Below are 23210 nucleotides of genomic sequence, written 5' to 3' on the forward strand. Positions count from 1 at the left end.
CAGGGTTGGAGGGGAGTGAAGGGGTGAAAATGGGACAAGTGTAATAGCATAATTAATAAAATATATAAAAAACAAAATAAATGGAAAAAACATAATTTCAGTTAAATCATGGCTAAAGTTGTTATGATGAGCTAATAAAAAAATTAGTGAGTATGTATGCACGTGTGTGTATGTATATGTAAAAATTATTTTTTAAAGATTTTATTTGTTTTTAGAGAGAGGGGAAGGGAGGGAGAAAGAGAGGGAAACATCAATCTGTGGTCGCTTTTTGCACACCCCCTACTGGGGACCTGGCCCGAAACCCAAGCATGTGCCCTGGCTCAGAATCAAACCAGTGACCCTTTGCTTTGCAGGCCAGCACTCAATCCACCGAGCCAGGGCGTATTTTTTTTTAAACAGAGTTCTGGTGCAGTGGTTCTCAAATAAAAGAGTGTATCAGAACCACCTGGAGGGCTGGTTAAGCATTGCTGGCTATGGGGAAAGGGAAGATTTATAATCTGCATCACTAACAAGTTCTCTGGTAATGTTGATTCTTCTAGGCTTGGAGGCTACAGTTATGATAAACATTGCACTAGAGAAATGCCTGAGGTTTCTATTACACATAGATCCAAATCTCATGGCTACATTAATATTTTTACAAATAGAAAATGCCAAATGTAACATATTCTATGCTTTATTTTATACTTTTCTGACCATTAAAATCTAAACAGAGGTTTTTTCTTAGAGAAAAAATAAAAAGAAAGAAAAGAGAAAGAGGTAAAAAAAAAACAGTGACAACAGTAACAGCTGGGAGCAGATGAGGGGATGTGTAAGGCCCCATTCTAGGAAGGGCTGCACGTATTTGCAGGGCACACCAAAAATGGCCCATGGAGCTGGACCTGGTGAAGATAGCAGTTAAGCCAAGGTTCAGGGAGTCCTAAAGCTTGGGCACATGTGGATCTTTTTCCTGCTTTACCCCAGTGGGCTGCATTGCATGAAACAGGGCCACACATCCCCCAAAGTGCACTGGACATGCCTCTTCCTTCAGGATCTTTAGGCCTCAGTACCCTGCTGTCTACACATATGTGCACTCATTCACAGGCTTGTCTAGCAGGTAGACACACGCAGTCACATTCACAAACAAAGAGTGCTTCTAATTTTAGGCTCCATCATAGACTCAGTTTCCAATGCCAGGGTCAAAGTGTATGGGTCAGAGTCTCCTTAGCTGATTGACATAGGGCCACTTTAGAGGCAGGGAGACCTAAGGATCCAGCCAAAGAGGAACTGTATTCTGTACCCCATTGGTGTGAGGAAAAATTTTATTGACTAACTGGAACTGCCTGGTCTCATTAGGAAGGTCCAGATGCTGATCCTGAAATTCTATCCAGTTCTGCTTCACTCTGCAATAACCAGCTGATAAGAAAACAGAGAGCTAGGAGGCCAGTCCCTAGGAGGTCCCCTAGCCCTGTGAGGTAAGGGATACAGTGGTTGTCAGGATCCAGGGCCTGGTGCCACATCAGCCGAGCCATCACTTCTGCCAGGTACAGCAGGACTGTCACCTGTCATAAGAGCAGGTAGACACAAAAGGCAAAGACCAAGTCAGAAAGTCAAGTGTCATTAATAAACATTAGCAGATTTCAAGAGCCGACACCAACATGGACACATCAACACCAAGTAGTTCCCCTTCCCTGAGCTTCTCTTGGGGTCTGACACCCAGCTATGAGCTCACACAGGGACCAAAGAAGCCCACCCTCTTCCACACTTGCCTAGCCTTCCTCCCTGTGGTTGGGCCCTGCTCCTGGCATGCTGAAGAGTCAGACAGACCTGTTGCTATTCATTAGCCTTCATCTTCTCTGATGCATCAGCTTCACTCAACATCCTTGGAACCTTAGACATGAAAATTGCTGAGACTTGAACTTGGGTTCTCTGGAAACCCTCTCATGGGTAGTTTTGGATGACTGGCCTTTCCTGAAGCTGCTATGGGGTAGTTCACACAGCCCCGGTCAGGTCCCAGGGCTTCCCAGTCCCTTGATGCAGGCTGACCCCAGCCCCTTTCTGCTGCTGCTCAGGATAGTTTCTCAGACTGCCCTAGTCTATTCTTCAGGGCCAGAGGCATGCTGTGACTACAAACGCTATAACTCAAGGATTTGAAAATGCTAGTCCCTTAGAATTGCCCAACAGTGCTCACAGTAATCCCTGCAGAGGCCCCAGGCCCACCAGGAAATCAACCAGCTTGGCAGAGTCTGCTGTGTCCTTAATCTTTGAGGCAGGTACCAGTAGGTACCAGCTTTATCTTTTATGTCCTTATCACCATTTAGCACTGACTAAAGTCCACACATGCCTTTTAGAAACACCCCAGCAGGGATCTGGTCCATGCCCATGCCAGTCTGTGCTGAGTGATGCATATGGGCCAGTTCATCAGCAGGATCTGATAGTCAGCTTGCTTCATGGTAACATTCTGCATTTTCAAGATGGCTCTTCTGATCTTCTGGTGAGGAGTGAGCTGTATGCAATAAGAACTATGCCTTGTGAAGGGTGGAATAATGAGTGTACTGTGTGGATGGTGGCCTATGCAGTGAGCAACATGGAGTATGCTATGTGGAATATGCAGTATGGAGTATCCAGTATGGAGTATGAAGTGGCCTCTGAGTCTGGATCATGCCCTCCTTGGCCTTGAACAAGTTAACTTGATGGGGACTGTGCCCTGCATGTCCAGAAACACCCAACTCCACCTCCTTAGCATCTCTGCCAGGACAGGGAATAAAGCTTGCTAGCTGCCTAACTACTGAATGCTGCTTTGCTGCTGCAACAGCTGTCCTTACCTGGATCAGGCCAGCTAGCAGATAGAATGCCACAAAGATCTTGCTGTTTGGGACCGAACGGCCTTCCACCAGGTAGATAACATAGAAGAAAATCAGATGGCCCGGAATCACCAGAAAGATCAGAACTCGAGCTGACATGGAATTGATTTCTGGAATAAACAGAACCAAGGAGGTTGCATGACTTACCTGGCAGCAGAGGCCACTTAGGAATGTGACAGTTTAGTAAGGGATCCACATTCATTCCGCTACTCCCTGAATGTGCCAAAGGGTAGTTCCCACAGCCCTGGTGGACTATGTTGCAGGCATGTTTCTGTAGATGGGAATATAGTCCCATCCCTTCCCTAATGGAGCTGACACTTTAAGAGAAAAGAGAAAAACTGGAATTGAGCAGCAGAAACAAACAAGAAAGGTCATTTCAAATTGGGACAAGTACTAGGAAGAAAATAAGCCAGGATAATGTGATAGAAAATAAAGTGTCTATTAGTGCGAATGAGCTACTGGAGATAGCTCTCTCAAGGAGATGGCATTTAAACTAAATTCTGACTCTGGGGGGAAAAGATTCTGGTCAGAAGAAAGAGAATGTGCAAGGGGCTTAAGATGGGAAGACCCTGAGAGTGTCGAAAAAACAAAAGCTCAGCATGTGGAATTAAGTGATCGGGGAGGGTGGGGCACTCATGGGGCCTTTGGCACATTGGCGGGTGAGAGTGATCACTGCTCTCTTTAGGATCTAGCACTCCATGAGTTTGAGACTCTGAAAGAAATGTGATTTACCCTGCCCATCTCTTTAAAACTATAACACATGAATATGATGGGTATTTCAAACACAAAGAGTTTCAATGAAAAGTAAGTCTCCATTTGCTTATGAGTTAATATAATGTATATTATCAACTTAATAAGGAAAAGGAAAAAAATTGTATGTAGCTTAGAAGCTGAAAAGTCAACTATAAAATAATAAAGAATGGAAACACACAACAGCACCAAAATCTAAGATGACAAATTAGACAAGGTGTAGAAAACTTACACAAGTTGTAAAAAACTTAAAGAGTAAGCAAAATAACTATTATTACCAGCTGACATAAAAACTCAAGAAAATTAACCCTGGCTGGCATAGCTCAGTGGATTGAGTGTAGGCTGTGAACCAAAGTGTCGCAGGTTCGATTCCCAGTCAGGGCACATGTCTGGGTTGCAGGCCATGGCCCCCAGCAACCGCACATTGATGTTTCTCTCTCTCTCTCTTTCTCCCTCCCTTCCCTCTCTAAAAATAAATAAATAAATAAAATCTTAAAAAAAAACTCAAGAAACTTTATACAAAGCCACATAAACAATTTAGCAAGTATTTTATGTGATTCTACAGACAGTTTCCACCCAAAATCCATGTTGTAACCTAACCCACAATGTGATGATATTTGGAGGTGGGGCCTTTGTAAAGTAATTAGGTCCTGATTGTGGAATCTTCATGAACAGGATTTGTGCCCTTATAAGAGAGACCCCAGAAAGCTCTCTCACCCTTTCAACCATATAAGGACACAGTGAGATGACAGCTGTCTATAAACCAGGAAGTAGACCCTCAACAGACATGGATCTGCTAGTGCCTTGAGCTTGGACTTTCAGTCACCAGAACTATAAAAAAATAAATTTCTGTTTATTGTTTTATGTTTCTGTTATAGCAGCCTGCACTGAGACAAATACCTAAATAATATAGAAAGTAGCTTTCTATCTCTTTCCCACATGGTGGGTCCTCTGTTGCAAAATTCTGGATTTCCCTGGGTCTTCTGGCAGAAACAGTGATCAACTGTGCTGACAACCCAGGAGCCAAATATCTGTATATCATCTCTGTGAAGGTGATCAAAGGACAACTGAACAGACTTCCTGCTGCTGGTGTGGGTGACATGGCGATGGCCACCACCAAAAAAGGCAAACCAGAGCTCAGAAAGAAGGTAATCCAGCAGTAGAAGTTCGACAACAAAAGTCATACTGGGGAAAAGATTGTGTGTTTCTTTACTTTGAAGATAATGCAGGGGTCATAGTAAACAATAAAGGTAAAATGGAAGGTCCTGCTATCACAGGACAAGTTGCAAAGGAGTGTGCAGATTTGTGGCCCAGGATTGCATCCAATGCTGGCAGCACTGGATGATTCTCTAGTATATTTGTAAAGAAAAAAAAAACATTAAAAATTATTTCCTCCCCCACCAAAAAAAGAAAGTACATACTTTTTCTATATACAAATGAAAGTCAAATTATAATAGTGACTTCCCCTTCTAGACAAGATGAAACAGACACACTTATTCCTATTCTTCTCACTAAATACAACTAAAAACCCTGGACATTATATAAAAACAAACATAAGAAGATTCTGAAAGGTGGAGGAAAAAGGCAAGCTGCCTAGGGACCTCAGGGTCCAGGGAACAACATGGTGTTGTTCCCCAAATTGTTGTGTGTTTTTTTGGCTTCACATGCCCCAGACTGGATGCTAGAGAATTTAGTTACCAATGGGCACTGACCAAAAAGACTCAACCGAAGTTTGCTTTCTTTAGCCTAAGGTCCAGAAAAGGGGCAGCCTAGCAAAACAGAAAACTCTTAGACAATAACCACTTTATTCTGGCCAAACACCATAGCAACCCCACCTCTATCAGCAAAGGGCAAGTGAGTAGCCTGGACTTCTCTCTGCCCTTATCCAGATGGAATGTTAGTATTCACACCTTTTGGATTAAGTCATATAAGAGAAGGTGGAGTAATAGAAAATAAGTGGTACTCTGCGGGGTGGTAATGAAGACCCCCCCACAACCCCTGACACACTCACCGTGAAGGCCATGTGGGAGCAATAATAAGGCATCCCTCTTCCTCCAAGCAAAAGTGGTGTCAGAGGAATATGGACTCTTACCTTGCTAGGGTAAGGAAGTACTCATTTTCCCCTAGAGCACACTGGAGAAGGCCAGGGAATCTGGACTTTCACTTCTGCCTGGCAGAAAGGAAAAGCAGTGCATTCCTTTTCCCCGAGTGTCACATAAGATCCAGAGTCTTATAACATAATAGTCCAAATGTCTGTGATTCAATCTAAAATCACTCATTATAGTAAGAAAAATCTCAAGTAAATGAGAAAAGACAACTAACAGACATTAACATTAATATGACACAAATGGCAGACTTAGTGAAAGTGATTTTAATGAATCCATTTTTAAAATATAATTTTAATATTGTAATAACTATGTATGGTGACAAATGTTACTAGGTTTATCAGGGTAATAGCAATTACAAACATACATGAAACACATGATAAAAATAGAAAAATCTCAGGAAAGATAAAAAGAACCATATGGACATTTGAGAACTGAAAAAAGTACAATAGGCAAAAAATCTGAACAACTCAATGAAAGCATCAGTAGCAGAATGGAGAGGACAGAGGAAAGAATGAATGAATGTGATGAAAAGAAAAAACTATAGAAATTAGCCAATCTAAATGACAGAGAGTTATGTGTACTGGGAAAAAATTAAAGAGGACCTCAGAGACTTGTGGGACTATCACAAAAGATAAAACATTCCCCTCATCAGAACACCAGAAGGAAACAAGAAACAGTGGGACTGAAAAAGTATTTATAGAAATAATGGCTTAAAATTTCCCAAATTTGGCAAAACATACTATGTTTCCAGGTACCAAGTAAGATAACACCAAAGAAATCCAGACCAATGCACATCATAATACTAAGACTAGAAAGAAAATAAGCAACAGAGAAATAAATGATACCTCATATATACAAGAGACAATTCAAATGATGTCAATTTCTCATCAGAAAACAAGGTCAGAAGGGTGGCACATTTTTCAAGTGTTAAACTATTAACCCCCAAAGTTACATCCAGTGAAAGTATCCTTCAGGAATGCACCAGCAGACCTACCCCAAAAGAATGGCTAAAGGCAGTTCTTGAAACAGAAAGGAAATGGTAAAAGAAAATGTAATTGGAGAAAGATCCATCTTTTTAAAAGCTAGAAAAAGAAAAAACACCTCCAGTGATTTCCAATGGTTCTCAGAATAAAATCCAGTCTCCTTTCTCAAGCTACAAGGCTTGAGGTAATTAACTTCTCCCCATCTTTCTGTCTTCAGTTCCCTTCACCCTCTCCCTTGCTTGCTATGCTCAGGTCTCACTGGCCTTTGAGTTCTTCAAATTTGCTAATAAGCTCCATCCTTCCTCTAGGCCTTTGCTCAGCCTGTCCCCTCTGCCTCAAATACTCCTCCTGCTTCAGCATGCCTCCACCCCAACCAATCTATGCTCATCCTCACAGAGGGACTTTCTAACCCCAAATGTATTTCTTATCATTCTTTTTCATTGTACCCTATACTTTTTTACTTTTAGAACATATCATAATTTGTAATTATGTATTAATTTTTTGGTGTGTTCACCTATTCTTCTAGATCATATATATATATACATACATACATGGAGGGCAAGAAACAACTTTCTCTGTCACCATTGTAACCTGACACCTAGTACCCAGTAGACATTTGATAAATATTTGACTGAGTGAATCAATCAACTAAAGGCAGAGGTAGGGAGTCAGGTATCTGGGAGAGTGGGCTGTGTCTTTGAAGATGATCTGTGTTGAGGTCAGCAATGGTCTTAGACATCATTGTTATAAACACCAGATTTCAATGACATTAATTTTTACTTGTTCAAAGAAATGGCCAAATAGCCTCTGAAGGATATCAGACCCACCTGAAGTACAGAAAGTGGAGCATGGGTTAGGCCAGATTTTTTTCATCCAGAGGGGTAGGACCCCAGGTGTGCTCCACATGTGCAGATAGGTGGAGATCCGGCTGGTCTGAATGGCCACCAGATTGCCACCAACACCTGTGAGGAGGAAAAGAATCTTGTTTCCCCTCCTTTGTGCCAGTTTCTGAGTTCTAACCCTTATTTTAAGTTTACTTTCTCCAGGGATTCTTCCTTGACTGATTCAGCACTTGATCTTCTTACATTCCCTCTCACTTTACCACAGATGTTGTTTGGTATCAGGTAGTAATGCATCACCTTGACAGCTCTTTAGGTAAAGAAAGTATGGCAAAGTAGATTTTCAGTACACATTTGCTGGGAAGGAGAATGAATGATGGGAAGGGAGGAAATTCAGGAAATGAGGGAGGACAAGAGAGGGAGGAAAGCAGATGACTTGGTCTATGAGAGAATATCTTGATAAGGTACACAAAGTTGGAGGAAGTGACAGGAACCAGACTATAGACTGGAATATCTGGGAGGGAAAAAAGGGATTTTCACCTCAAGGTAAAAAAGAAAGGGAACAGTGGGCAAAATCAGCACGGGAGGAGAGGTAATCATATGGTGACAGAGCTGGGGCTTATTGCTGAGGCTCCTGGCTTACACCAGGAGCTGATGGTGTGTCCAGTGCCATGCTGAACTCCATGCAGGGGCAGACTTTGGGGCTGGCAGAGAACAGGGACCACTGATAGCGACCATCTCCTTTTGAAATTGAGTTGGGTTGCCCCCATTCTATTTCCTCAGCTCAATGGAGAACAATCTCTCACTGGGCCAGATGTATCTCAGTGATCTCCAGGTGCAAAGACCAACTGCCTTGGGCTTCCAGAAGATGCAAAAATGTCTGTGGGCAGAGGATGGCTACAGATCTATTTTGCCTTGCCCACAAATGATTAAAAAAGTAACTCAAATTAATTGATAGCATTTACAAAATAGACCTTTAATACAGATTCCCAGCTTTTCCTAAAAAGTCAGCTCAAGCAACTCTGGACCTTAGTGCCTACCAGGCAACAAGGGGCCAGAGATAAACAGGCACTACTCCCTTCACCCTAGAAACACATGCCCTGTTCCCCACCTCCTTACTGCCTAGCTCTTGTCCTACCTGCTTAACTCGTTCAAATTGTTTGCTTGACCCCTATAGGTATTTGAGTTGGTGCCATCCAAAGATATCTTTCCAAGCTTATGGCCATCTGTACCTGACTTAGCTGTTACTGTCCTCACTCACAGTGGCCAACCCTTGTGCTGGGAATGGGCCCTATGGGACTCTGTCGAGGTACAGACCTATTGGGTGGCCTACTGACATGCAAGGAACACAGGCCTGAGTTCCCAAGGAAGTGGAGGGAGGGAGGCTGGCCCAAGAATCTCTGAAGCCTATTTCTGAAGACCCAGAAAGCCAGAGGCTGGCATCAAGCAAACTATGCAATCAGTTACCATGTTTGGTTTCTCCCCTGGCCACTGGTCCCATTTACAGAGCATTTCCAGAAACCAGACTCATACCAAACTTTGGTTAAAAGGGGGATTCTCACACAAATGCTCATAGGATCTAAGTCTAGAAAATAAATCAGTGAAGAGGGAACTGAGACAAACTGGACAGTATAAGTCCTGTCTCAGTGGCAGCTGATTCCTGCCCTACTCCCAATGTAAACCCAGTATTGTTACAGACTTGCTTTTCAAGAAGACAGACAGACATAGTTTTGTATAAATGTATGAGTTTTAAATGTCACCGATGAATCTAAATTAAAAATAAAAGAGAGACCATGAGAGGTCAACACTCCAGTTCTGAAGGCCACATTCATTCTGCTGGTGCCAGAGAATCCTGGATTAAATTCTGTGTGCATTCAAGCTCTGTGGGAAAGCTCAGGTCTCAGTGGCACCTATGAGGAAGAGTGTGTGATCTGGTGGAGCAATGGGCATGGCTTCTCCCATGGTCTCCCAGGGTCTCCTTCTATCTGAGGAAAATCAGCCTCAGTAGTCTCTGAGCACCTAGTTTCCTAACTCTGCCTCTGAGAGCCTGAGACCAGACCTCTGACATCACTGCTGCTCAGGTCCCACCACCTAGGCCCAGGGGGCCAACCCAGCCCAAGGACCCGAGGTGATGGGGATTGCCAATACCTACCACATATGATGGGAGTAAATATGGCCATTCCTTTGTACTGCTCTTTAGAAATGGTTTTGTTCAAGATGAGCCCTCCGAAACTGGGGAGAGAGCAAATGACAGTCAAATGATTAGAGTTTAGATTTGTAAGTGGCCTTGCAAATATTCTCTAAATAAACTGCCTAGTCAGGTTGTATTTTCATCTTAGCAAACACTTTCCTTACCCCTATGCAAAATCCCTGTTGTAGCCAGTCTGGTCTCTCCAGTGTCCTGTGTACCCCACACACACATTTCTATCTCTAGTCTAGTCTTACCCGTTCCAGAAGGCCCTTCAGACAGTGTCAGTCCACTAAATGCAACAAACTCCTTTCTGAGGCCTCTTAGCTGGCTGGCTCTGTCTTGTGAGAGCCCCTGAATGGCAACTGAGCTGCTCCTTAGCAGAAAACACACTTGCATGAGTATCATCTCCTGCCCTTGTTCTTGGAAGATGCTGCAGCAAGACCTCACTCCCACCAGTCCCTGTAGTTTAGCACAGGCTGCCCCACCCATACAGCCTTAAAGAAGTGAAATCAATTTGTGTAAGGAACCTAGACACAAAGATACCTAGACTATACCTTCTCCTCTATGAGAGTCAAAGTTAGAAAAGCACATCAGAAAGGACTGGGGTGGCCCCCATCAGGGTCTGCTAGTGGGAAGGGCCCTTGAGAACAAGGCTAGAGGGTAAAAGACCCGGGCTCAGCTAAAGGCCCAAGGCTACACAGAAACTAATCCCTCAGTCCCTCTAGGCCCCACTAGCATCCATGCTGTGAAATGGTGTTCCTGTAGTCATTGTCTTGAGGACAAGTGAGGGACTTCCCTGCAGCCTAAGCAGGGGGCCAGGCCAGTGAGAGCTGTGGCAGCAGGGAAATGGAGACCAATATCTCACAGCACCAAGATGGGGCAGGAGCCATGGCACTGGTGCACTTATCTGATGTTTCCATATTCAGCTCTTCCTGGCTCTCTGGTGCTCTGGCAACTGTAAACAAGACTGCCTCCCAGAACAAACAAGTTTAGGGTTCTTGGTGAGAAAAACAGAGATGAAGAGTAGAGGTATGACAACCAGCACTGGGAATTAGTGAAGGCTGCAGTTCACTCCAACCATGGCCATGGAGAAGTGAGCCTCACCTTCCTCCAGGGGTTCCTTAGCTCTCACACCACTCTCTTGAACACAGAGCCAGGGAATGGCACGGGGAAGCAGAGAAGGGGCAGGGACCCCAATTCATGCTCACCTGCTGATCACCATTGCTAGGATGATTGGGAACCACCCGAACTTTAGGATCTTCATGATGGGTGGGTTCTGCTTTGCAATGAGGACCCAGACTGGGGTCAAGGCCATGAAGCCAATGCAAACCAGTGGAGCCAGAAACTGATTGTCTGGGAAGAAAAAGAAGAAAAAAAGGGATGCATGCAGCCATGTGGCTAGGGCCAGAGCACACAACAGGGCCTTGTGGGCTGAGGCCTGGGTTGTTAGAGATGAGAAGTAGGCTGAGAACTAAAGGTTCTAGAGGTCTGAGGAGACACTTCTGTCCCCATCAGTTTAGGGTGAACTGTCCCATCATACCTTCCAAAGTATTTTCTCCATCCTGTTAAGCAACTGGAAAAGCTGCTCTCTGTCTTCAATTCCTGCCACCTTTACTTTCACTTCTGGTTTGCTATTTTCCTAAGTACCCTCTTCTGCCTCCTCCCACCCCAGTGAGCTCTAAGCAAGTATCAAACACTATGGGAGACAGCATCCTATAGGAATGCCGACTTGTAGGACATTTTCACATCTAGTCTAATTCTTCTAGAACTCCCCAGAAGCCTCAGCAGAGGTTCCACCTCATATTCCCCAAGCCTGGTTGTGAATATTTCCATTGCTCTGCATGTGGCTAGTCTTCCAGACTACAGTGGCAGATGTGATAGTTAATGGCTCACACCTTGTCAGTGAAGATTTGTCTGACAATATACTAGGCTGTGACTCCCACACCCATGCAGTGAACCCAAGATAAATTCAGTGTAATTGGAGAGATGGACAATCCAACAATAATTCAACATCTAGTAAGTTGTGTGTTAAAATACACTATTTCAGTAGGGGTGTAGAAGAGGCAGAGAGAAAGGGTCTGGGGATATCTGTGACTCATATTTATTTTGCAAATCAAACATGACTAACCTGCCCTGGCTGGTATGGCTCAGTGGATTGAGTTCTGGCCTGTGAACCAAAGGGTCACTGGTTCAATTCCCAGTCAGGGCACATTCCTGGGTTGCATGCCAGGTCCCCAGTAGGGGGCATGCAAGAGGCAACCATACATTGTTGTTTCTCTCTCTCCCCTGCTCTCTACACTCCCCTCTAAAAATAAATAAAATCTTTTAAAAAATATGAAGAGGATCTTTTTTTAAAAAACAAAAAACAAAAATACACAAAAAACATGACTAACTCATACACAAATCTAGTTTTAAATTCAGTTTGGTTTAAAAATAAAATTAGGCAATATTATTATTAACTCTTCATTGTCACTGACATGAACTTTGAGAATCTCCCAGATCATTAAATACTGTTGATGGTAGGCAATTCCCAGGATGGCAAGAAGCCAGTCCCAGAGCTGAGACAGAAAGGGTCCCGGTGACTGAACACTCTAAATCAGAAGTGTTTTGTTGCTCTGCTTCAGTTGCCAGTATGTAAAAACAGGGTGATATCCCAAATCCTTGGGTCCATGTTCCCACAGGGCAATGATTAATTGAAGCTGGGCTGCAGCTGCTCCTTTGTCTGGGGCATTTCCTCCCACTAACTGTCACCACATGCCCCAGCACTCCCCATTGTCTTCATCACCACATACTCCATTCATTTATGCTACCTGCACCAAAGCATCCAGGTCCTGAATGTGCTTGGAGTCCATGCTTACCAGATGTAAACAGTTGTGTACAGTCATCTTGGAGAGACTGTGCCAGGTGGGAAGTAAACAATGTGATACTCAGAAAGGTGGTCAGCTGTTGAATCTCAAAAGGGAAGAACCTCTGGGCAAGGATGGTGTTGCCTATCCACAATGCCACAGGCATGAGCAAACTCTGTTTCCATGGCAGACCTGGGGAGACCTCTGGTGAGGGCATGTTGCTACAAGATGTGTAAACTGCTCCTCAGCTGCTAAGCAGGTAGCTGAGGAGCCCTGGCTTCCCCTGCCTCATGACTACAGGGAGAGCAAATGCTGTTGCTGCTGCCTGTAACTGAGACACTCTTTTTTGAGAGCTACTTCTTGGGCAGTTCACATGTGTCCAGTGTGAACTGCCTTCCGCAAGGAGGTGCAGGTTAGTCGAGTTTTATTTGCAAAATAAATTCTGAGCACCTGCAAGAATGCACTGAAGTGACCAGACCAGCCTCAGGATGCCCCTGGCCTCCTCGCACACCCTGGTCCTAAAGTGGAAATGGACAACCTATATGTTTGCTGATATGAGCAGTGCTTCCCATCTAACATGACTGGGAGAGCTTGAGGCACTTGTTGGAGAATACATTGACTTATTCAATGACTTGAGGCTTTGCTTCTGTAAAAGGAGGATCTCTGACTCCATAACACACCCCATAGGTTCCTTCCTGTTGTGCCTGATTTGAATAGTACAGGCTGGGTGCAAACATTCCCACTCAGCCTTGCTGAAAGGCCCCTCCTCCTTGGGGGCCCCCCTACCTTTGTGTTTATAGAAGAAGTTGCTAACAAAAGCCAGAATGGACAACGTGATAAGGTCTCCCAGGCTGGCTGCAATGGGTGTGGCGATATTGTCTGGGTTGACCCCAAGCTTTCGAGCACCAATCACTATACAGACCATCAGTACTCCTGCAGAGAGGAGAGAGGAGACTCAAAGCCTGGGGAATCAAATGACTCCAAGGAAGGTCAGCCACACAGTTGAGAAGTGGCACAGGATGGCAAGCTGGTCAGGACACTGCTCAGGAACTTCCCTCTATCAGCACAAGTCTAGACAGAAGCCAGAGCACCTGAAAACGCTGGGAGAGTGTTGGACTCCGCTTTGTGACTTTCTGACATGATGATAAGGAACAGCCTAGAAGCTTTGATGGCACACTCAAACCCACTGTGGTTCCTGGCTTCCAAGCCATTTGGAACTATAGATGTGAAGTTCATACCCCTCACTTCAGGGAAGATGGTCCAAAACTCTTCTGAGCAGTAGGAACCCCAGGGACTGAGCACAGCCTTGCATGTCTGTTGGGGTCCATGGAGAAGCAGCTGCCAGGGTGGAATTAGCTGTGTGAGGGGTTTGTTAGGGTCAAAGCCTATGAGGGAAGATGGGAAGGGTAGCAATACAGGGCAGGACAGAAGGAAGAAAGAGGAGCACATGCAGACTACAGTGTAGTGCTGGGGAGCCCAGCAGGACTGCCAGGGGTCCCCAAGCTGAAATCATGTGGATGGGTCATGTCTCTGGGGAAAACGCCCATCTCAGGAGCTCTGCAGGACCACCATTGGATAAAACCAGCATGTGGCCTCTGATTGCAGGGCTGATAGATTTTAGGGTGTAGCACTTAAGATCTGCTCCCCAGCTAGAGGCCTGAGAGGTACCTTTTAGGAGCTGCCACCTCTCCAGGTCCTGCTTTCTGTTCTGACTCTGTTCTGAGGTGACAGTCACATGTGGACTTCCAGCCCCCATCTTCTGCTTGGGACTTCATGTGGGTTTTTAAAGACACTTTGTATCTCGGATATTGGTGTTTTAACACTTTACCCAGTATTCTGTAACTCTAAAAATAATTAGAATTATGACCTTAATGTTGTTTTATTTAAAACTGCCACCACCAGCCATAATTAGTGCCCTATTTTGTGACCAGATCATAGATACTTTAATCTCTTTCAAAATAACAATTCTAAGTGAATCTGAATTTGCATGGCTAAGGTGGTGGTCTCGTGACAATCCCACCGGGACTATAAATAGGGACACCACCCACTGGAGATTGCTTTTTGAAAACCACCACCACCACCACCTGACTCCATGGCACAGTCATGTCATGGTCACACTGTGAGACACTGATCGTCTACACATCTTTGGATGACCCCAATTATGTCCATGCAGCTGAGCTTTACCCCATCTCTGGGCCTCCGTTTCCTCCTCTGTAAACTGGGGAGCCATGGCATTTTGTACAAGGCCCCACAGGAACAGGTCTGGCCTTATGAATCATCTGATTGTGTTGTTTTCACAGAAAACTTCATGCCAAGTATCTCCTGGGCTCTATTTCTTCATAAGGTTTGGTATACTCACCCTGTCCTTTCTTTGACCAGAATGAGTAATTGTGCCACCCCATGCACATGCATAGACATGTGACCAGGTGCAAACATCACGCCCGGAAAGCACAGCTTGTGAATCTGCTCCTAGGCTTCTACACTCTCACCTTTCCCTCCCAATCATGTGCCCGGTACAGGAATGCCATTCCATTAATCAGCAGCTGTCTGGATTAATGTATAGAGAGCTGCATTAACTTACAGAAAGCTGAGTTCAAAGGTATTTTGGGGGCAGTCAGATGGCAGGACAGAAGTGTAAATACAAATCCAATTCATAAAGTTATCACTTGTTCCGTATTGCACTAGCACATATTGCAATATACACAGACACACAATCCATAAGAGAACCAGAATAAAGTCCATTCACACAGCAAACAATTGAGAGGTGGTTATATGCCTGGAACTGTTTTTAAGGAACCACTGGGCTCTATACGCACACTTACATGCTTCTTGGGTGAAAAAACAGACAGTATACAAGGAAGTGAACAAGCATTTAAAGTAAATAAATAGGATACTTAAAAATAAAGCATGACTATGAACAGGGCTACTCCAGAGGGCTACTCCAGAGAGTTAATCAGAAAGCCTCAGAAAGGAAGAGGAACTGACACTCAACTGGAATTATCTATATGCTCCTGTACTGATGTCTCACTCTGAACTAGAATACAAACATCACAGGATCCCTGTGCATTTTGCTCACAAGTGTATCACCAGCACCATAACAGTGCCTGGCCTGCAGCAGACACTCAGTAAATAATGAGTAATAATGAGTGGGTGACATTCTATCATAACTACATAGCCAACTGGTTCTCTACTGACATACGTGAGCTCTGAGGATGGGTTATGTCTGCCAATGCCTTTGTTCTTCCACCTTCTGTAGACACATAGGAAGCATCTGCTTGTGTGGCAGGCAGTATAATAGGAGCAGCAGATGGAAAACAGGAGATGGGGTCTCCAGTTTGGAGGAGCTGACATTGTAGCAGGCAGGTGAGACAGAAAATGAACAAAGAAACAAGATAATTGCAAAGTTTCCCAAGTGTTCTAAAAGGAATCTGGCATGGTGCAGTAGAGCATGGTGGCAGTGGGGAAGGGGAAAGGGGAAAACAGTACTTGTGAAAGGGTAGATAGGAAACGCCTCTCTGAGGAGATGAAATTTAAGCTAAAAACCAAGCCTTGCTCCTCACAATGACTGCAGACTGAAGGGTCCACCACTGGCCCATATGTAAGCCATGCTCGAGAAATGGTTAAGGACTGACTAATTAACTGAATAAATGAATGAATGAATGAATGAATGATTAGACAACTGTGTTTACAGAGCACAAGCCAGTTCTTTAAATAAGCAGAGGGAAGAGAACTGAAGTTAGAAGCTCCCCTTGGCACACACACCCTACCCAAGCGGGGGCTCATTGTCCTCTTCACCTGCCCATGAGGTGGGTCATGACCTGGAAGGCTCATCCTCATTCCCAGGCAGGACACCAAGGCTCCATCATTAGTGCTCCATCTTTCGGAATCAAAAGCACAAAGATCTGATATTGGAGCTCTGAGAAGTGGAGCACGCAGCCAGGTAGGAGGAGGAAGGGGGCTGGGTGGGGGCACAGCTCACCAAGTGCAAAGGCCGCAAGGAAGGCAGTGCTGACACTGCTGGCACACAGCAATTTGACCGTGGCAAAGTCTAATTCCCCCCTAGACACAGCTCCCAGCAGCAGGGCAGCCATAGCAGCCAGGAGACCCACGACGGTGGCCTGCACCTGTCAGGCAGAAATCAGAAACATGAGGAAGGGTCCCTCTGACCATCACTGCCCTCCCTGCCCTTCACCATGCCTCCTCTCTGACCTTCAGAGGTCAGGGGAAAACAAAAACAAACACCTTCCTTCAACCCAGCTCCCCTGAAAACTACCACTTTCCCTTCCACTTCTGTTCCATGTCATCTTCAGTCACGGAATCTAGTTCTTCATCTTGCCCTCAGCCCTTGGTCAAAGACTACCAGGCTCTGGCCCACAGCTCCTCCTTCACTGCTTTGGGCAAGTGGTTGTAACCTCCTGTAGGGAACCGATCTACCTGGCAATGGCAATTGTAGCTCAGCCCTACGGGAAAGCCCATAGGTGCGTGGTGGCACACAGGAACCAAACCCACGGATTGGCTTTCCCGTGGGAAACCAGGCCTGCATTATACCTAGGCTGCTTTGTGACTTGCTCTTGCTAAAAACTCCCTCACCCTGAGTTAAGGTAGCAAATGCTTACTGCATATCTTTAAAGTAACTTCCTGAAGTCTGTGCTAATTCTCCCAAGGATCAAAGTGTAACCAGACCAATTACCCTTATTGTTCCCTTGCATTTGCAACATTTTTTCCTTGTTAACCTGTAAGAAGTAATCAGTAACATCCCTTCTGTTGCTATCTATAAAAAGTAATTACCTAAAGCAAACCTAAACATAATGAATAAAAACCTTCTTTGATGTATGCTATTAGAAAGCCAATAAAAGCCTGTCAAGGCAAGGGTCAGGGCGCTCTCCCCTTGAGAGAGTGGCCGTGCCATCCCTTTTTCTCCACATGACTCAGTAGTCTGTGTGAATTTGTCTCATCTCATCCATAACACTGCGAACACCGGTGTCTGTGTCAACCTCCTGCAGCACAAACTGTGGATCTGTCCTGGTGGAGACGCTCCCTGGTCCTCAGCTACAGCTCAGAGGCCATTGTGCACAGTTCCCATCTCTCTCCCTTTCCTTTCCTGCATTGGCACTTGCTTTGCATGCTGGCGCCCTGTTCTCTGCATTCTCTCCTGTCCCCAGCTGCAGTTCCCATCTCATGCAGGTGGGACACATCCAGGTGGGGACATATCTCTGTATGCACTCAGGCCAGTACCAAGGATGCCCAGATCTAAGTATTAATATTGGCATCTGCTCTCAGTAGCCCAAAACATCTCAGTGGAAATAGGTTGTGTTATTAAAGAAGGTTGAATAAACAAAGAGTTCCACCATATATATAGATGGGGCGAGTTAGTCCTTTAAAGATGAAAAGTGCCCTCCAAGTTCACATATATAATTCCAATCAAAGTCCTAACAGTTTTTTTCATGAAACTTAACACATTTCAAATTTCACAAAGAAAGTAGATGTGTGACAATAACCAAAACAATTTTGAGAAATAAGATCAAGAAAGAGTTTTGGCATATTTATTATCAATATGTGTTTTAAAGCTAGTAATTAAAACAGGGTATACTGGCAGAAAAATAGATCAATATGACATAATGGAGTTCAGAAATAGAATCGTGAATATATGAAAAATTAATATGATAAAAGGCATTTCAAATCTATATGACTAGTGAATAAATAGAGTAAGAGAAACTGAATATCTGTTTGGAAAAAATCTAGAGTGTGCCCTGGCCAGGTGGCTCAATTGGTTGGAGCTTCATTCCCATACACCAAAAGGCTGAGGTTTCAATCCCCAGTTGGGCATAAACAGGAGGCAACCAATTGATGTTTGTTTCTCTCATTGATGTCTCTCTACCTCTCTAAAATCAATAAACATATCCTTGGGTGAGGATTAAAGAAAAATTTTTTTAAATCTTAAGTGTAAAATAGGAGAAAGTATAGAATAATATGTTTCAGATTTTAAATTACTACTACTAAAGATACATCATTTAAAATCAATAAAGAAAACTGTAGATAAACTAAGTCCAAGTATGACTTAACACAAGATAACACAAAATTCAAAGACAGAGATAGACTTGGAGAAAATATTTCCAACATATACAATAAAGGATTAGTATCAGAATAATTAAGTCCATTTTACAACTAAACAACAACGATAACATAACCTGATAGAAAGATGCACAAGAGAGGTGGACAGGGAACTCACAGAAAAGGAAACACAAATGGCCAAGAAACATGCAAAAAGACAGTCAGCCCCCTAGTAGTCAGGGGAATTTTAAATGAAATAACAATTTAAAGGCATCTTATTTATTTGTAACCACTGTTAGCTTTCTTATTTAAGTTAAGCAGTGTCTTATTTCCTCCTGGGGTCCTGAGCTCTGAGAAGAGAACCTGGATTTCAGCCCTCATCTGTGCTCACCAAATAAATGAATGAATGAGTCTATGAATGGATAGGATACACTATTTTTACCCATCAGATTAGGTAAAATTAAAATTTTAAAGTTTGATAACAAAATACACATTGACAAATATATGGAAAAATGGTCTCTTATACATTGATGTGGTAAAATTGGTACAGGAATTTTGGAGGAAAATTTAGATGTAAATTACCCATACACCTTATAATCTAGCATTTCCCAGGGAAACAACTGCAAATGTGAACAAAGACACATAATGATAATGATACTTAGAGTTGCTATTGTCTGAGTGCTTACTATTTGCCCTTGTAAGTGATTTTCATTCATGAAATCATTAAGAGAAAAGTACAAATTACAGAATTATATATATAATATAATATTTTTATTTTTAAAAACACAGAAAGTCACCATATATTGTCTATGGCTTAGAATAATACTTTCAATGCTGGTGAGGTTATAGAGAAACCAATGCTTCAAATATTAATACTAGTGCTATAATTTAATACTAAGAAACAAAATATTTTGTGATGCTTTTGGAAAAAATGTGGAACCTTTAACTGTTCATAACTTCTGAACTTGTGGAAAGTTTTCTTAAGAAATTTGTGCAAAAAGGGAGCATTTTTGTTGCAGTATAATTATCAAGTAGCAGCTTCAAAACAACTGCAGATGCACCCGCAGGCCAATAGTTAAGTGAAGTGGGACAGGGCCCAGTTTTGCATTGGCCTGCTGGGCTAGGTCTCAATGACTGCCCTTCAATCTTACTGGGAAATTTCCAGGCCCTATTAGACATTAACAATTTTAAATAACACTCTTGGTTCTATTTACATTATGGAGTATGCTGAAATTATTAAAAAGTTTGATTGTGAAACTTATTACACAATTTGTTTCAATGTTTAGCTTTTTAAAAATAGAGGGGACAAAATTATACCCACACTAATATTAGGACCATGTGCAAAGTTGCTGCCTGGCCCCAGAGCAGGACTTAATACATGTTTGTTAACAATCAATCATGCGGAAATGTACATACATACAAACAAGGATTTGGTGTAAAATAGAAAAGTAAAACCAGTGAATTGTAGCTGAGGTATTTATTACCTGCCTGTGCTCAGACCCACTATTACGAATGCCATCAGTGTCTCATTTAATTTCCCAAAGTCTTCAGCTGCAGGCTTACTTTGGCTGTAAATTACCCAGACCTTACAGTATATTACCGGTGGTCCAGGCCCATGCAAATCACCTGAAGTGGAGAAGGCAGACATCTAAACACAGAATCATAATAAAGGCAGCCCCAGCAACACATGCAAGGCACCAAGGAGCTGTGCCTTGTGTCAGGTTGAAACTGAGATCTGACTGGAGTCTTTAAAGGGCTTCCTTGACAAGTGAACAAAAGAAAAGGACACTCCAAGGACAGATAATCACATATGCAAGACATGAGGCTGGTGGGGAAGGTGGGACCAGACCATGAATGCCTTTTGGCACTCATGGATGGGGGAACCATCAAAAAGGCTTAAAGAAAAAGAGGACTTATTAGCTTTACATTTTAGAAAAGGTTGCTCAGGTGGCTATGCAGAGGTGAGCTGAAGGTCAAGAAGCCTGAAGCAGTTAAAGCAGTGAAGAGGTTTGCAGTTAGCCAAGGGACCAAGAGGCTAAGGCAAGGAGGGCAGGGCTGGATTCCAGCATAGCTCAGAGGTAGGATGCTCATTTACTGGCTGAAAGGACAAAGGGCAGAGAAGATGAAGTTCACTCAGTTTTCAAATGATTAAATGTTAAGAATATTCAGTAGGCATAGCTAACATGATTGATTAATATGTGCAAACTAGACACCATACCTCTCCCATGATCCACAGCTCATAACAACCTACCTTACAGGTAAGTGGAAGTGATTCTGAGGGTCCCCAGCTGACACTCAGAGTAAGCTTTCAACCATCAAACTAAACTGATTTAGGGACTTCAGAACAGTTGAGTGTGAGGAGAGAAGGTGACAGGTCAAATCTGGCTATGCTGTTTCAGGGATACTTTTGGGACACGCAGATAGAGATACCCACTAGAGAGCTGCAGGTAGTGGCTCTGGAGCCAAGGTGAGGGGTAAAGTAGGAATTCTCCTAATTTGATGAACAGGGAGACATGGCTAATTGAGTCTGTGTGCCCTGCCCATGCCACCAGTTAATACATAATGGCCTTAACTCCAGGCCTGTCTGATCTCAGAGTCCAGGTTGTTTGTGTAGGCATAGACTGCCCCCAGCCAGAGAAGCCCAGGAGGTTCTGGAAGGAGCCACTTCCTGTCTAGATACAACTCCGCCTTTGCCTGAGCCCCTAAGCCAATCTCTTCTAAGGCTCTCAGAGTCAGGTTTCCTCAATGAGCAGATGAACACATAAGCCAACTAGGATCTACTAGAGGGATGTATATGTTTGAAAGAGCAGGCAGTATATAAATGACAAAGAAGAAGGTCTTGGAAAGGCTGAGATGAAATAGGTAGAGAGGCAGCAGTGGGGCCAAGGAGGAATTTTCAGGTAGGAATGACATACAGATGCTCCAGAAAAAATAAGTAGAATCACATGCACAAGGCAATCACAGGGGAATGGCAGCAACCTTGGCAAGCACAGTTTGCATAGAATGGGAAGAGAAGGCAGTTAGCACCCCAGGCTACAAGAAAGAGAAGTAAGGAAGTACAGGTGAATCTTTCAAGAAGCCTCCAGCTACTTGTGGTCTGGTGGGCATGGAGTGAATGGATGATTGACCCTCATCCCCAAAACTCAGTCCAGAGCACAGGGATAAGGGCTCACTTTGCCCTCACCCTTCCTACCTGGAGTGGGCCTGGCTGCAGATTCAAAAGTGAGGAAGGGATAAATCAATCAGACAAAGGGAAAAGTCACCTGAATGAGGGCAAGGTTACTGCTGATGATTCTGTGTTGCTCCTGGGGGTCATCGATTTGTCCAGTGTTGGCCTAGCATGGAGAGAAAGGGGAAAAGGGTAAGTATGGCTAGGTCCAAAACTAGGTCAGTCCTTCCTGGAAAAGGCAATCAGTCAGAAGAGTAATCAGCAAATACCATTTCACTATAGTCAAAACAAATTATTCTGATCAGGTTTCCAAAGAGTGACTCAGGAGTGGAGAGGTAAAGATATCTTTAAGAATCAGATGGTGCCATGAGCCATGACTCCCATTCCCAAGTGTGCAAATGCACACACATATATACATGCACATGAGCACGTCACCCACCTTCAGGGCCACCTTACTGCCAAGTTCACCCACAGACCGAAAGGGAGGGACATCTCTGTGAACCTGGCCTGTGATCTCAGCCAGATCTTTGGCCACATTCTCCCAAACACCTGCAGGTCCCTTCTTCCCGCTCCAGTGAGTCACATTTCAAAGGACAACCAACCACCCCAACTTTATCTCTGCAAATGATCCTGTTTCAGAAATGCATATAAGTCTCTCTTCTCTTAGGATAAAAAAAAAAAAACAGGATCAGAAATACAATTTTCTCCTTCAGAAATGGTAGACAGCTCCAAATACCACAGCATTGCCAGCAAAATTCAATACGTAGATAAGAAAAAGTTTCAAAGCAAATATATTTTCCTAGTTTCTTTGTACTGAGTTCATTAAGTTCCTAAACACAGCTGGGAAAAATATAATCACATTTCTTTCTACAAATGGGGGGGCACTTTTTGTCTTCAGTATGACAGATGTCTGGGATTTATCTCAGAGCCTGAGTCACCTCTTCCCACAAACAGACTAATACCCACTTCAAGGATCCTCGTAGGGGCAAGGACACAAAGTAGAGCAGAACACAGCTGCAGACTCCACAATGGGCCCAAAACACAAGGCCAGCGTTCGTCCCTCCTCTCTGCTCCATGCCTACACTATGCACTCCTGGGGCTCAGAGTTTCCTATCAATCAACCAATTCCAAGGCCGGTGCCGCTCTTATCAGATGAAGGGCATGCTGACCTATGACCCCTGAGTATGAATCTGAAAAGTATTCCTTTCTCAAAACATTTTATTTCCATCTCTACAAAATGGTTAAAATACACAAATCTATAACCTGTATGGCCCATGCAACAGCCATTTTTCTGTGTGAAGGTGCCTGGTGGTGTCCAGAGGTATATTATAGAACAGGAAGTAGAAGGTTGGGGAAGTTTGGAGATCTCATAGAGAGGAGGGAAGAAGAGTGCCAGAGGGAAAGAAGCTGTGGGAAGAGGTAGCATATTAAGG

The 23210-nt window shown here is 43.8% G+C and overlaps 1 protein-coding gene and 1 pseudogene across 8 annotated transcripts in view; one reads left to right on the forward strand and one right to left on the reverse strand.

Moving 5' to 3' along the window:
• Positions 1-384: 384 nt before the first annotated feature.
• The window catches only part of SLC41A3 (solute carrier family 41 member 3), a 76827-nt gene continuing 54001 nt past the window's right edge, over positions 385-23210 (reverse strand). For 5 of the 8 annotated variants that reach the window (XM_036009371.1, XM_028524836.2, XM_028524835.2 and 2 more), the window contains 8 exons: positions 21872-21943; positions 16537-16681; positions 13344-13490; positions 10920-11064; positions 9673-9752; positions 7509-7643; positions 2802-2950; positions 385-1538 (listed from right to left, as the gene is read on the reverse strand). In XM_036009371.1, coding sequence (XP_035865264.1) covers positions 1329-1538; positions 2802-2950; positions 7509-7643; positions 9673-9752; positions 10920-11064; positions 13344-13490; positions 16537-16681; positions 21872-21943 — 1083 coding nt within the window. In that variant the 3' untranslated portion in view covers positions 385-1328. The other 3 variants (XM_036009370.1, XM_036009372.1, XM_036009374.1) reach the window with 3 other exon arrangements.
• LOC114506526 lies at positions 3476-4951 on the forward strand (annotated as a pseudogene).

Source organism: Phyllostomus discolor, chromosome 9 (assembly GCF_004126475.2).
Source record: "Phyllostomus discolor isolate MPI-MPIP mPhyDis1 chromosome 9, mPhyDis1.pri.v3, whole genome shotgun sequence".
NCBI lineage: Eukaryota > Metazoa > Chordata > Mammalia > Chiroptera > Phyllostomidae > Phyllostomus > Phyllostomus discolor.